A 15,995-nucleotide genomic window follows, 5' to 3' on the forward strand; every position below is an offset into this window, starting at 1 on the left:
CCGTTGTGGATAGCGCAGATGATTACGGGTCTCGTCCCGTGTGTTGATCACTGTGCGCGTGCGTACCTGTGCTGTGTGTTTTGGCTTTCGTGCCGTTGTGGATAGCGCAGATGATTACGGGTCTCGTCCCGTGTGTTGATCACTGTGCGCGTGCGTACCTGTGCTGTGTGTTTTGGCTTTCGTGCCGTTGTGGATAGCGCAGATGATTACGGGTCTCGTCCCGTGTGTTGATCACTGTGCGCGTGTGTACCTGTGCTGTGTGTTTTGGCTTTCGTGCCGTTGTGGATAGCGCAGATGATTACGGGTCTCGTCCCGTGTGTTGATCACTGTGCGCGTGCGTACCTGTGCTGTGTGTTTTGGCTTTCGTGCCGTTGTGGATAGCGCAGATGATTACGGGTCTCGTCCCGTGTGTTGATCACTGTGCGCGTGTGTACCTGTGCTGTGTGTTTTGGCTTTCGTGCCGTTGTGGATAGCGCAGATGATTACGGGTCTCGTCCCGTGTGTTGATCACTGTGCGCGTGCGTACCTGTGCTGTGTGTTTTGGCTTTCGTGCCGTTGTGGATAGCGCAGATGATTACGGGTCTCGTCCCGTGTGTTGATCACTGTGCGCGTGCGTACCTGTGCTGTGTGTTTTGGCTTTCGTGCCGTTGTGGATAGCGCAGATGATTACGGGTCTCGTCCCGTGTGTTGATCACTGTGCGCGTGCGTACCTGTGCTGTGTGTTTTGGCTTTCGTGCCGTTGTGGATAGCGCAGATGATTACGGGTCTCGTCCCGTGTGTTGATCACTGTGCGCGTGTGTACCTGTGCTGTGTGTTTTGGCTTTCGTGCCGTTGTGGATAGCGCAGATGATTACGGGTCTCGTCCCGTGTGTTGATCACTGTGCGCGTGCGTACCTGTGCTGTGTGTTTTGGCTTTCGTGCCGTTGTGGATAGCGCAGATGATTACGGGTCTCGTCCCGTGTGTTGATCACTGTGCGCGTGTGTACCTGTGCTGTGTGTTTTGGCTTTCGTGCCGTTGTGGATAGCGCAGATGATTACGGGTCTCGTCCCGTGTGTTGATCACTGTGCGCGTGCGTACCTGTGCTGTGTGTTTTGGCTTTCGTGCCGTTGTGGATAGCGCAGATGATTACGGGTCTCGTCCCGTGTGTTGATCACTGTGCGCGTGTGTACCTGTGCTGTGTGTTTTGGCTTTCGTGCCGTTGTGGATAGCGCAGATGATTACGGGTCTCGTCCCGTGTGTTGATCACTGTGCGCGTGTGTACCTGTGCTGTGTGTTTTGGCTTTCGTGCCGTTGTGGATAGCGCAGATGATTACGGGTCTCGTCCCGTGTGTTGATCACTGTGCGCGTGTGTACCTGTGCTGTGTGTTTTGGCTTTCGTGCCGTTGTGGATAGCGCAGATGATTACGGGTCTCGTCCCGTGTGTTGATCACTGTGCGCGTGTGTACCTGTGCTGTGTGTTTTGGCTTTCGTGCCGTTGTGGATAGCGCAGATGATTACGGGTCTCGTCCCGTGTGTTGATCACTGTGCGCGTGCGTACCTGTGCTGTGTGTTTTGGCTTTCGTGCCGTTGTGGATAGCGCAGATGATTACGGGTCTCGTCCCGTGTGTTGATCACTGTGCGCGTGCGTACCTGTGCTGTGTGTTTTGGCTTTCGTGCCGTTGTGGATAGCGCAGATGATTACGGGTCTCGTCCCGTGTGTTGATCACTGTGCGCGTGTGTACCTGTGCTGTGTGTTTTGGCTTTCGTGCCGTTGTGGATAGCGCAGATGATTACGGGTCTCGTCCCGTGTGTTGATCACTGTGCGCGTGCGTACCTGTGCTGTGTGTTTTGGCTTTCGTGCCGTTGTGGATAGCGCAGATGATTACGGGTCTCGTCCCGTGTGTTGATCACTGTGCGCGTGTGTACCTGTGCTGTGTGTTTTGGCTTTCGTGCCGTTGTGGATAGCGCAGATGATTACGGGTCTCGTCCCGTGTGTTGATCACTGTGCGCGTGCGTACCTGTGCTGTGTGTTTTGGCTTTCGTGCCGTTGTGGATAGCGCAGATGATTACGGGTCTCGTCCCGTGTGTTGATCACTGTGCGCGTGCGTACCTGTGCTGTGTGTTTTGGCTTTCGTGCCGTTGTGGATAGCGCAGATGATTACGGGTCTCGTCCCGTGTGTTGATCACTGTGCGCGTGCGTACCTGTGCTGTGTGTTTTGGCTTTCGTGCCGTTGTGGATAGCGCAGATGATTACGGGTCTCGTCCCGTGTGTTGATCACTGTGCGCGTGTGTACCTGTGCTGTGTGTTTTGGCTTTCGTGCCGTTGTGGATAGCGCAGATGATTACGGGTCTCGTCCCGTGTGTTGATCACTGTGCGCGTGCGTACCTGTGCTGTGTGTTTTGGCTTTCGTGCCGTTGTGGATAGCGCAGATGATTACGGGTCTCGTCCCGTGTGTTGATCACTGTGCGCGTGTGTACCTGTGCTGTGTGTTTTGGCTTTCGTGCCGTTGTGGATAGCGCAGATGATTACGGGTCTCGTCCCGTGTGTTGATCACTGTGCGCGTGCGTACCTGTGCTGTGTGTTTTGGCTTTCGTGCCGTTGTGGATAGCGCAGATGATTACGGGTCTCGTCCCGTGTGTTGATCACTGTGCGCGTGTGTACCTGTGCTGTGTGTTTTGGCTTTCGTGCCGTTGTGGATAGCGCAGATGATTACGGGTCTCGTCCCGTGTGTTGATCACTGTGCGCGTGTGTACCTGTGCTGTGTGTTTTGGCTTTCGTGCCGTTGTGGATAGCGCAGATGATTACGGGTCTCGTCCCGTGTGTTGATCACTGTGCGCGTGTGTACCTGTGCTGTGTGTTTTGGCTTTCGTGCCGTTGTGGATAGCGCAGATGATTACGGGTCTCGTCCCGTGTGTTGATCACTGTGCGCGTGTGTACCTGTGCTGTGTGTTTTGGCTTTCGTGCCGTTGTGGATAGCGCAGATGATTACGGGTCTCGTCCCGTGTGTTGATCACTGTGCGCGTGCGTACCTGTGCTGTGTGTTTTGGCTTTCGTGCCGTTGTGGATAGCGCAGATGATTACGGGTCTCGTCCCGTGTGTTGATCACTGTGCGCGTGTGTACCTGTGCTGTGTGTTTTGGCTTTCGTGCCGTTGTGGATAGCGCAGATGATTACGGGTCTCGTCCCGTGTGTTGATCACTGTGCGCGTGCGTACCTGTGCTGTGTGTTTTGGCTTTCGTGCCGTTGTGGATGGCGCAGATGATTACGGGGCTCGTCCCGTGTGTTAATCACTGTGCGCGTGTGTTATTTATTCGAGGTACTGCACGCTCTGTTGTTCTCGGTTTCTACCCTGTGTTTTGTTCCATGTTTATTTGGTCTTCGCCCCGTGCATTTACACGTTACGCCTTAATTTGGGTTTAATAAAAAACAAACCATTTTTATATTATATTATTATGTTTTATATTTTTATAACAACTGTAGGAAATGAGCTTTAAAGCTGAACATTTTCTCTCAGCACCATGACAAAATGTGTAGAAATGCAGGAAACTAGCTCGAGAGGGGGGCCTCTAAGATCACGCTGCGGCCATTACGGCGTGTTGTAGTTACTTCACAATACCAGTCTAACTGACAGAGTGAAAAGAAGGAAGCCTGTACAGAATAAACATATTCTAAAACATGCATCCCGTTTTGCTCTCTGCAAAAAATGTGGCAAAGCAATTCACTTTTTGTTCTGAATACAAAGTGTTATGTTTGGGGCAAATCCAATACAACACATTACTGAGTACTACTCCATATTTTCAAGCATAGTGGTGGCTGCATCATGTTATGGTTATGCTTGTAATCGTTAAGGACTGGGGAGTTTTTCAGGATAAGAAACGGAAGGGAGCTAAGCACAGGCAAAATCCTCTGGAACCTGGTGCAGTCTGATATCCACCAAACACTGGGAGATTAAATTACCTTTGAGCAGGACAATAACCTAAAACACAAGGCCAAGTCTAGACTGGGGTTGCTTACCAAGAGGACAGTGAATGTTCCTGAGTGGCAAAGTTACAGTTTGGACTTAAATCTACTTGAAAATCTATGGCAAGACCTGAAAATGGTTGTCTAGCAATGATCAACAACCAATTTGGCAGAATAGTGGGCAAATGTTACACAATACAGGTGTGGAAAGCTCTTACAGACTTACCCAGAAAGACTCACAGCTGTAATCGCTGGCAAAGGTGCTTCTACAAAGTATTGACTCAGGGGTGTGAATACTTACGTAAATTAGATATCTGTATTTCATTTTCATAACATTTGCTCATATCTAAAAACAGGTTTTCACTTTGTCATTATGGGGTATTGTGTGTAGATGGGTGAGAAAACCATTATTCCATTTTGAATTCAGGCTGTATCCTGACAAAACGTGGAACAAGTCAACGGGTATGAATACTTCCGGAAGGCACCGTATATAACACGTATATGTTACAAACCAAAAATGTAAAACAATGCTACTTTTGTCCTCCGAAGACGGGGGGTGGTGGGATGGCCAATAGTAAAATAAAAAATAAAAAAAGAGACAAAATAAATAAATAATCTGTTGACTGGAGTACAGCTTGTGGTGCAAACCACACTAGTCCGACCAAGGCAAGACTAACAGGGCAGAGAACCAACAGGTTGACAATGTGTGCTAACTTCTGCTAAGTCAGGGATCCAGACCACTACGCCAACACCACCCACAACCCTACCCCTTCTTAGTCACAGTAATACTGCTGCTGGGGACCTCGGCCAGGTTTCTAATTTCCCCCTCTGACACGTTTTACACGGCAAAATAAATGAATTCACTCCAGCAGTGTCCCAATCGGATTAAACTGCTGTCAGATCGGTGCACTGCTGACAAATGGTCCCCTACAGCCAGTGTGACATGCAGTGCATTTCAATTATACACACACACATACACACAGCCAGACCTCCCCAAACACTTACGGTGCTAAAATATAACTTTACCCCACACAACACCAACTATCCCCCAACCTAGCTACCAAAGACTATTTAAAAAGCCTCTGCCTTAATAGCAATGGCCAAAATACTTCCCTCCTGGATGTTTAGAGGAGAATACATGCACAGCAAAGTGTCAAATGAACTCCTTTGAAAGTTCTCTGATTTGCCTCAGTATCGGTGCTGAGGTATACCTGATGTGGGTGTGAGAGTAGTCAACACCGCAGCAGGACCGTGCTGCAGTGCTCCTCGGGGTTCAGAGGGAGGGCAGAAGAAGGCCAGCAGAGGAATTAAGGTTAAGGACTTCACTCCACAGAGGAGTCTGTTCTACTCTGTTCTGTGGTGTGCCAGGCTACCTTTGTCTCCGCAGGCCTCAGCTCCAACATGAAAGTCACAAATCTGTCTTCTACCCCGCTGACTCCAAGTCATTGTCCTTTCATTCAAATGGAGGAAGAGAGAGTGACAGGGCGCTTTTTCTGTCTGTCTGCATATCCTCCTTTTGCTCTGCACTCCTCTCCAGTCAGGGTCAGGATGGTAGAGTGCTGCTGTGTGCTGACAGAGAGGGTTCCATTTGAGTCAATCGTCACCTGTCAAGGTGAGAGCACCCATAAGCCACCACTCCATTCCACTCAGGGTCAGGATGGTAGAGTGCTGCTGTGTGCTGACAGGGAGGGTCAGGGGTCATTCACCTGAGAGGTGTACAGGACACATACACTTGTCTGTCTCTGTGAAGACAGAGAGCACTGTTACAGTACTGCCGTGACAGGGAGGGTCTATGTACCCATCTAGGTGAGGGCAGGGGTATCCACAATGCACTGCTCTCCTGACTCAGCCGTTCTGACTCAACTGTCTAGTCTATCTGTGGGAGGCAGCAGGAAGCCAATTATGAAACATGGGCCACGGACAATTAGTGAAGGGAGATGGGACAGGCTTAATGTGCTCTCTGCTGCACCAGGCAATTAAAACAATTAAACAAAGGTAAACACACACAGAGGTTCTGGGACTGACGGGTTGTGTATGTCTGTGTGTGTGTATGTGTGTGTTTGTGTGAGGTGTGGGTTATCTTCCTGTACGAGAAAACAACAGGCCGAGACTGATGGCCTTGCTCCAGTCATAATTAAGAGAGTAGTCTCTCTGGTGTGTGTGTGTGTGTGTGTGTGAGAGAGAGAGAGAGAGCGAGAGAGAGAGTGTGCATGCTTGTCTGTGTGTGTGTCTGTGAGTGTCTCTGTGTATTTGCCTTTGTTTGCGTGTGTGTGTGTGTGTGCGTGCGTGTGCCTGTCTCTGAGTGTGTGTGTGTGTGTCTCTGTGGGTGTGGGTGTGTGTGCACGTATGTGCCTCTCTCTCTCTGTGTGTGTGTGTGTGTGTCTGTGTGTGTGTGTGTGTGTGTGTGTGTGTGAGAGCTGCCAGCTTGTGTTAGATGGTCCAGTCTCATACCGTTGCATACAGCTCCAAGGCTTGACAGTGAACACAATTAGGCCTATGTGATGTTCATTTACTTTTACTGTGCTTTTACCCACCTCTCAGTGGTCTGAAATCTGCAGACTTGGTGACTGTATGGCTGTTGTTGGATAGTCTTAAAATGGAGAAAGAACTGGGAACTGAGATCATTTGTTGGGAAGATAATATAGGGTTTCTCCTTTTTGTTCACTCTATTTCAAGGCATCTTCCGCCATTATTCCATTACTGTTCTGTGGAAACGTGTTCCATTCACCTAACACTGTCATTGATTAATTGGCTAGGAATTTCTACAGTTTAAAAAAAATTATAATAATTGAAATGCAAGGTTAGGGTTAAGGCTAGGTTCATGTGTGTGTTGACTTACTGTTCTGCGATGATGTAGCCTTCCTCCACAGGGGAACACTTGACTCCAGCCACCTCCACGTTGTCCACCATCTCACTGAACGCCAGGCCCAGGTTCATGCCATGGATGGTCACCCTGGTACCCCCCTCTGGAGGGCCAGCTACTGGGGTCACCTGCAGAGGTCAAAGGGGAGAGAGGTCAGAGGTAAAAGGAGAAACATACATCATACTTTACACCATGGCATTCCATAGTAACGTGGTATTCCCTGACAATCTAAAGGTTTTGACAATGACGATCATAATATGGTATTGTGTATCTCTAGGCTTTATTTCTCGTAAGAAGGATATTGCGAGAGACCCTCCTTACTGTATGTAGCTGGTCATAGGGGTTCTGAGCAGAAATTAAAAGCTTTTTCAACCTCCGACCCCAACCAACCGTTTAAGAAAACAGGCATGATTTCATCACACCAGAGCCCACCTGACAGAGGGGACTAATGGAACCGGCATCATTACTCCTAGAAGGATGATGTCATTGTTCACTTCGCATAACACAACACACAAACATAACCCTCACCTACCAGGACCATCTTCTAATATACTGTATATACTGTACACTGTATGTTATGTATTAATAAAGCCAATTCAAATAATTTGGCCAAACACAAAAACCTGGAGGGTGAATTAACATTCTGGATACCTGCCTAGACCCCTGATCTGCTGCTGCTGTTGCCATGGGTGATCAATCTAACAAGAGACCATATTAGTGCTCAGTGCAGCCCACCTCGTAATAAAATACAATATGGCTGCCCAGCATGACCTTGGCTCTGGGTGGCATGCTGCCTTCTGTGCTGCACAGCCCCTCAGTGGCTAGGAGCTGGCTGCTGTCCAGGAGGAGAGGAGTATGTGTGTGTGTGTGTGTGTGTCTGTGTGTGTGAGGAGGAGGAGAGAAAAGGAGAGGGAAGAGAAGAGAGGAGCAGGAGGAGGACACACACACACACACAGACACACACACAATACCATCTCCATGTGTGAAGTCACAGCCTCTATGTAAACAATCAATATGCCATTACTGGGCACGCATGTGGAAGTAAAACCAACAAAAGTGTCCAGCATTATAATCCGGTGCCCGCTTTCTGGTCCGCATTCCCCCCTGCCACGTGAGAGTGGCGAGCGGTGGGTCTCTCTCTCTACCTTCCTGCGTCTGTGGGTGCCCACTTGTGCGTTGTACTAACCCAGTGGGACGTCTGCATTGTAATCTAGATTTTGTGGACATTAATTGCTCTGGATGTAACGTAAGTGTGTCACTGCACTGCCTGAGGGTCTGAATACATCTATGTTTTAGTGCTACTTGGGCATGCAGGGTACAGGGGGAAACACAGTGGAGAGAGGAGGAGGCCTGGCTAAATATATCCATGTCAGACCAAGGCTGGAACAATCCCAAACAACTTAGGGATAGTTACATAAGAAATGGGGGAGGTTTAATGCCCCAGAGAGAGGGAAGAGAGAGAGAGAGCGAGAGAGAGAGATGAGTAGAATAACTGTTCTGTGTGCCACTCTGGAAGGTGTGGCAGCCATAGGGGAAGCACAGCATGATAGATGATGTAATGGTCGGTGCAGTATCTCTAGTGAAAGCGTGTGAGACGCACTCCTAGCCAGAAGCTGCAGTATAACTCTTCTGATGACAGGCCGGACATGGGATACAACTTGAATAACTTGAATCCATTCCTGAAGCCCATATCACTGAGATGCCATTGGCAGAAAGAGGCTTGAGTAATCAGATGAGTATAAATATCACTTTGTGTGGCACGACATCAAAGTTATCAAAGACTCCCCCTCAAAGACTTGGAGAGCAGAGACGCTCCGTGTCTGACCCTGGCTCTATCTCCGTGGCAGATGAACAATTGGACGACGCCCACAGAAGTCCCTAAGAACCAATTCCAAACCCGTGGTTACATGGTGACACGCTAATCAACTCCTAATGAACAAAGACAGACTGGGATCTGGCTCATCAGCAGGAATGCTGTGTGTGTGTGTGTCTCAGTGTGTGTTTGTGTGTGTGTGAGCGAGCGAGCAGCTTTCTACTTATGCTACATCCTCCTCTCCTCTCTCGTCTCCTCTCAGTCTAAGTGACACACTACTCCACTTCAGGCGCCCGCTGCCCGCCCGCCTGTTTGTCTTAACACTAAACACTGACTCTCTACTCTCTCAGCCCTAGCCAGGCAAGAGAGGATTGCTCATTGGGCATGCACGCACCTCCTGCTGCCGACAGACCCCGCCCCCCCCTCCCCAGCTCCACGCTCCCTGTGTAATCCTTTTAAGAGGAGCTCTGCTGCCCGCACGGCTTTGTCACACTGTGTCAATGGATGGTAATTTCAAGAAAACAGCCAGCCAGCTCACACATGCCCACTTCCTCTCCCCTAGATACAGCTCCAGTGATGTGAAGGGTGGGCCGGTGGGGGGGTACAAATGGCCATTTCCTAACACATGCCACTGGATTTGGGATTGGGAAGGATGAGAAAGGAGAAGAACAGGAAGGGGGGGTAGAAGTGTAGAGGGGGGTGAGAAGGAGAAGGGTACAGGGGGGTGAGAAGGAGAAGGGTACAGGGGGGTGAGAAGGAGAAGGGTACAGGGTGGTGAGAAGGACAAGGGTACAGGGTGGTGAGAAGGACAAGGGTACAGGGTGGTGAGAAGGAGAAGTGTAGAGGGGGTGAGAAGGAGAAGGGTACAGGGTGGTGAGAAGAAGAAGTGTAGAGGGGGTGAGAAGGACAAGGGTACAGGGGGTGAGAAGAAGAAGTGTAGATGGGGGTGAGAAGGAGAAGGGTACAGGGGGTGAGAAGGAGAAGGGTACAGGGGGGTGAGAAGGAGAAGGGTACAGGGGGGTGAGAAGGAGAAGGGTACAGGGGGTGAGAAGGAGAAGGGTACAGGGGGGTGAGAAGGAGAAGGGTACAGGGGGGTGAGAAGGAGAAGGGTACAGGGGGGTGAGAAGGAGAAGGGTACAGGGGGGTGAGAAGGAGAAGGGTACAGGGTGGTGAGAAGGACAAGGGTACAGGGTGGTGAGAAGGACAAGGGTACAGGGTGGTGAGAAGGAGAAGTGTAGAGGGGGGTGAGAAGGAGAAGGGTACAGGGTGGTGAGAAGGACAAGGGTACAGGGCGGTGAGAAGGAGAAGGGTACAGGGGGTGAGAAGAAGAAGTGTAGATGGGGGTGAGAAGGAGAAGGGTACAGCGGGTGAGAAGAAGAAGTGTAGATGGGGGTGAGAAGGAGAAGGGTACAGGGGGTGAGAAGAAGAAGTGTAGATGGGGGTGAGAAGGAGAAGGGTACAGGGGGTGAGAAGAAGAAGTGTAGAGGGGGGTGAGAAGGAGAAGGGTACAGGGGGTGAGAAGAAGAAGTGTAGATGGGGGTGAGAAGGAGAAGGGTACAGGGGGTGAGAAGGAGAAGGGTACAGGGGGGTGAGAAGGAGAAGGGTACAGGGAGTGAGAAGGAGAAGGGTACAGGGGGGTGAGAAGGAGAAGTGTAGAGGGGGGTGAGAAGGAGAAGTGTAGAGGGGGTGAGAAGGAGAAGTGTAGAGGGGGGTGAGAAGGAGAAGGGTACAGGGGGATGAGAAGGTAGAAGGGTACAGGGGGGTGAGAAGGAGAAGTGTAAATGGGGTGAGAAGGAGAAGGGTACAGGGGGGTGAGAAGGAGAAGGGTACAGGGGGGTGAGAAGGAGAAGGGTACAGGGGGTGAGAAGGGTACAGGGGGGTGAGAATGAGAAGGGTACAGGGGGGTGAGAAGGAGAAGTGTAAATGGGGTGAGAAGGAGAAGTGTAAATGGGGTGAGAAGGAGAAGGGTACAGGGGGGTGAGAAGGAGAAGGGTACAGGGGGGTGAGAAGGAGAAGGGTACAGGGGGTGAGAAGGAGAAGGGTACAGGGGGTGAGAAGGAGAAGTGTAGAGGGGGGTGAGAAGGAGAAGTGTAAATGGGGTGAGAAGGAGAAGTGTACAGGGGGTGAGAAGGAGAAGGGTACAGGGGGGTGAGAATGAGAAGGGTACAGGGGGGTGAGAAGGAGAAGTGTAAATGGGGTGAGAAGGAGAAGGGTACAGGGGGTGAGAAGGAGAAGGGTACAGGGGGGTGAGAAGGAGAAGGGTACAGGGGGGTGAGAAGGAGAAGTGTAGAGGGGGGTGAGAAGGAGAAGTGTAAATGGGGTGAGAAGGAGAAGTGTACAGGGGGTGAGAAGGAGAAGGGTACAGGGGGGTGAGAATGAGAAGGGTACAGGGGGGTGAGAAGGAGAAGTGTAAATGGGGTGAGAAGGAGAAGGGTACAGGGGGTGAGAAGGAGAAGGGTACAGGGGGGTGAGAAGGAGAAGTGTAGAGAGGGGTGAGGAGAAGTGTAGAGGGAATGAGAATATGTTTTTTTGTATTGTTTTTGTAATTTTACTAGGATCCCAATTAGCTGTTGCAAAAGCCACAGCTACTCTTCCTGAGGTCCACACAGAACATGAAACATGACTGTATACAGAACATTAATAGACAAGAACAGCTCAAGGACAGAACTACATACAATTTAAAATGGCACACATAGCCTACATATCACTACATTCACAGAAAATATCTAGGTTGAATAGGGGAGAGGCATTGTGCCACGAGGTGTTGCTTTATCTGTTGTTTGAAACCAGGTTTGCTGTTCAGTTCAGCAATCTGAGATGGAAGGGAGTTCCATGCAATAATGGTTCTATATAATACTGTACGCTTTCTTGAATTTGTTCTGGATTTGGGGACTATGAAAAGACCCCTGGTGGCATGTCTGGTGGTGTAAGTGTGTGTGTCAGAGCTGTGCGTAAGTTGACTATGCAAACCATTTAGAATGTTCAACACATTCATGTTTCTTTAAAAAGAAGTGATGCAGTCAGTCTCTCCTCAACTCTTTGCCAAGAGAGACTGGCATGGATAGTATTTACAATACCATTAAAAAGTTTGGGGTCACTTAGACATGTCCTTGTTTTTGAAAGAAAAGCATTTTTTTTTGTCCATTAAAATAACATCAAATTGATCAGAAATACAACCTGCACAACCTGTGTTATTTTGTCCATCTTTTCTTTTTATTGGTCAGTCTGAGATATGGCTTTTTCTTGGCATCTCTGCCTAGAAGGCCAGCATCCCAGAGTCGCCTCTTCCCTGTTGACATTGAGACTGGTGTTTTGCGGGTACTATTTAATGAAGCTGCCAGTTGAGGACTTGTGAAGCGTCTGTTTCCCAAACTAGACACTTTAATGTACTTGTTCTCTTGCTCAGTTGTGCACCGGGGCCTCCCACTCCTCCTTCTATTATGGTTAGAGCCTGTTCTGTGAAGGGAGTTGTACACAGCGTTGTACCAGATCTTCATTTTCTTGGCAATTTCTCGCATGGAATAGCCTTCATTTCTCAGAACAAGAATACACTGACGAGTTTTGTTTCTGCCCATTTTGAGCCTGTAATCGAACTGACAAATGATGAGGCTCCAGATACTCAACAAGTCTAAAGGACAGTTTTATTGCTTCTTTAATCAGGTCAACAGTTTTCAGATGTGCTAACATAATTGCAAAATCGCTTTCTAATGATCAATTAGCCTTTTAAAATGATAAACTTAGATTAGCTAACACAACGTGCCATTGGAACACAGGAGTGATGGTTGCTGATAATGGGCCTCTGTACGCCTATGTAGACATTCCATAAAAAATATGCCATTTCCAGCTACAATAGTCATTTACAGCATCAACAATGTCGACATTATACTTCTGATCAATTTTATGAGCATGAGCTCTATAAGCATGCTGAAAGTCTCTTGTAAATTTGTTTACAGAGAAATAGCATTGTATTTGATCAAAAACATTTTCCAACAGTTTGCTAAGAGCGGGCAGCAAGCTGATTGGTCGGCTGTTTGAACTAGTAAAGGCCGCTTTACCACTCTTGGGTAGCGGAATGACATTGGCTTCCCTCCCGGCCTGAGGACAAACCCCTTCGTCTACATGATAGATAGGAGTGCCCATAGAGTCAGCTACCATCCTCAGTAGCCTTCCATCTAAGTTGTCAATGCCAGAATGTTTGTCATTGTTTATCGATAACAATAATTGTTTCCACCTGTGCCACACTAACGTTACAAAATGATTATTATAATATGCTTTTACCCCCTTTTTCTCCCCAATTTCGTGGTATCCAATTGTTAGTAGCTGCTATCTTGTCTCATCGCTACAACTCCCGTATGGGCTTGGGAGAGAGAAAGGTTGAAAGTCATGCGTCCTCCGATACACAACCCAACCAAGCCGCGCTGCTTCTTAACACAGCGCGCATCCAACCCGGAAGCCAGCTGCACCAATGTGTCGGAGGAAACACAGTGCACCTGGCGACCTTGGTTAGCGTGCACTGCACCCGGCCCGCCACAGGAGTCGCTGGTGCGCGATGAGACAAGGATATCCCTACCGGCCAAACCCTCCCTAACCCGGACGACGCTAGGCCAATTGTGCGTCGACCCACGGACCTCCCGGTCGCGGCCGGTTGCGACAGAGCCTGGGCGCGTACCCAGAGTCTCTGGTGGCACAGCTAACACTGCAGTGCCCTTGACCACTGCGCCACGTTACAAAATTCTAACTTACAATGCTTTTCTTTGATTATTCGTTTTTTTTATGCATGAATACGATGGCTCACTGTTTGATGTTGGCATTTCCTGCTTAAGCTTTCCCACTGGTTTCATGTCGAATAAGCCATCTGATTCGATTAAAGATGGAGTTGAATTTGTCTTTCTGCCCATAATTTTAAATATTCCAACATGTTTTTCCATCATTCTTCATGTCATTGATCTTGGCTTCATAATACAGTTTCTTCTTCTTTTTGTTGAGTTTAGTCACATCATTGTTCAATTTGCAGTACGTCAGCCAGTCAGATGTGCAGCCAGACTTATTAGCCACTCTGTCACGGATTTCCCCGGTACTGCTGCTCATTCCGTGCACCAGCTCCGGAGGCCTACGTCACCGGCCTCTAGGGGTCACTGAACTGTTTCATTATGCACACCTGGTTCCCATTCCCCCTGATTAGTAATTGTATATATGTGCCCTCTGTTCACCATTGTTTTGTCGGTTATTGTTCCCATGTCTGTTGGTCTTGTGCGTACCTGTGCTTTGTGGATTTGGTTTTCGTGCTGAGTGTATTGTGTGTTCGTTATTACGGGTCACGTCCCGTGTATTGTTGTGCACTTGTTATTACGGGTCACGTCCCGTGTATTGTTGTGCACTTGTTATTACGGGTCACGTCCCGTGTATTGTTGTGCACTTGTTATTACGGGTCACGTCCCGTGTATTGTTGTGCACTTGTTATTACGGGTCACGTCCCGTGTATTGTTGTGCACTTGTTATTACGGGTCACGTCCCGTGTATTGTTGTGCACTTGTTATTACGGGTCACGTCCCGTGTATTGTTGTGCACTTGTTATTACGGGTCACGTCCCGTGTATTGTTGTGCACTTGTTATTACGGGTCACGTCCCGTGTATTGTTGTGCACTTGTTATTACGGGTCACGTCCCGTGTATTGTTGTGCACTTGTTATTACGGGTCACGTCCCGTGTATTGTTGTGCACTTGTTATTACGGGTCACGTCCCGTGTATTGTTGTGCACTTGTTATTACGGGTCACGTCCCGTGTATTGTTGTGCACTTGTTATTACGGGTCACGTCCCGTGTATTGTTGTGCACTTGTTATTACGGGTCACGTCCCGTGTATTGTTGTGCACTTGTTATTACGGGTCACGTCCCGTGTATTGTTGTGCACTTGTTATTACGGGTCTCATCCCATGTATTTGAGGTTTAAGCTCGCTCTTTTGTTTTGGTTACAACCCTGTGTTTTTGTATACGTGTTTGTTTTGGGCTTCGTCCCCGTGTCTTTCATGGCATGTTGTATTTTTGGGTGGAGTATTAAAACCCCTTATTACATGTTCCTGCGTCTGACTCCAATCTTTTCTACAACGTGACACACTCCTTTTGCCCCATCATCTTCAACAATACAGTTTTTCAATTACTCACCAATCCATGGAGCCTTAACAGTTCTAACAGTCAGTTTCTTAATTAACAGCTGCATGTTTATCAATAATTGGAAGAAGCAATTTCAGAAATGCATCAAGTGGAGCGTTTGGATGCTCCTTGTTAATCACATCAAACTAACAATTATTTTAAACATCATCCACATAAGAGTCACAGCTAAATCTTTTGAATGATACACTACTTTAGGCCCAGCTTTTGGAACCTTAGTTCTCCTAGATATAGCCACTATATTGTGATCACTGCTCCAATGGGTACGGATACAGCTTTAGAACAAAGTTCTGCAGTATTAGTAAAAATGTGATCGATACATGTGGACGATCTTGTTCCTGTAGTGTTTGTAAACACCCTGGTAGGTTGATTAATAACCTGAACCAGATTACAGGCACTGGTTAGAGTGAGAAACTTCCTCTTGAGCGGACAACTTGATGAAAACCAGTCAATACTCAGGTCCCCAAGAAAGTAGACCTCTCTGTTTATATCACATACAGTATCAAGCATTTCACACATTATTTAGATACTGACTGTTAGCACTTGGTGGCCTATAGCAACAACCCAAAAGAATAGGCTTTAGATGAGGCAGGTGAACCTGCAGCACCAATACTTCAATAAGACTAGACATCTTTTCTTAGCGTTACTGGGATATGGCTCTGAATATACAGTGGCAAGAAAAAGTAGGCGAACCCTTTGGAATTACCTGGATTTCTGCATAAATGTGACATAAATTTTGATCTGATCTTCATCTAAGTCACAACAATAGACAAACACAGTCTGCTTAAACTAATAAAACACAAACAATTATACATTTTCATGTCTTTATTGAACACACAATGTAAACATTGACAGTGCAGAGTGGGAAAAGTATGTGAACCCTTGGATTTAATATCTGGTTGACCCTCCTTTGCCAGCAATAACCTCAACTTAACGTTTTCTGTAGTTACGGATCAGACTGGTTAGGTCAGGACGAATTTTGGACCATTCCTCTTTACATTTTCTTGGGATGTCTGGTTTGAACCGCTCTCTTGAGGTCATGCCACAGCATCTTAATCTGGTTGAGGGCAGGACTCTGACTGGGCACCTCCAGAAGGCATATTTTATTCTGTTCAATCCAGTCTGATGTTGATTTACTTCTGTGTTTTGTGTTGTTGTCCTGTTGCATCACCCAACTTCTGTTGAGCTTCAAATGGTGGACAGATAGCCTTA

General features: G+C 48.1%; 1 protein-coding gene across 1 annotated transcript in view; it reads right to left on the reverse strand.

Annotated features, from left to right (window-relative positions):
- The window catches only part of plxna2 (plexin A2), a 342,953-nt gene that overhangs the window by 84,663 nt on the left and 242,295 nt on the right, over positions 1-15,995 (reverse strand). The window contains exon 13 of the mRNA XM_036947019.1: positions 6,780-6,931. Within this exon, the coding sequence (XP_036802914.1) occupies positions 6,780-6,931 (152 nt within the window). The remainder of the gene's footprint in view (positions 1-6,779; positions 6,932-15,995) is intronic.

Source organism: Oncorhynchus mykiss, chromosome 16, assembly GCF_013265735.2.
Source record: "Oncorhynchus mykiss isolate Arlee chromosome 16, USDA_OmykA_1.1, whole genome shotgun sequence".
Classification (NCBI taxonomy): Eukaryota; Metazoa; Chordata; class Actinopteri; order Salmoniformes; family Salmonidae; genus Oncorhynchus; species Oncorhynchus mykiss.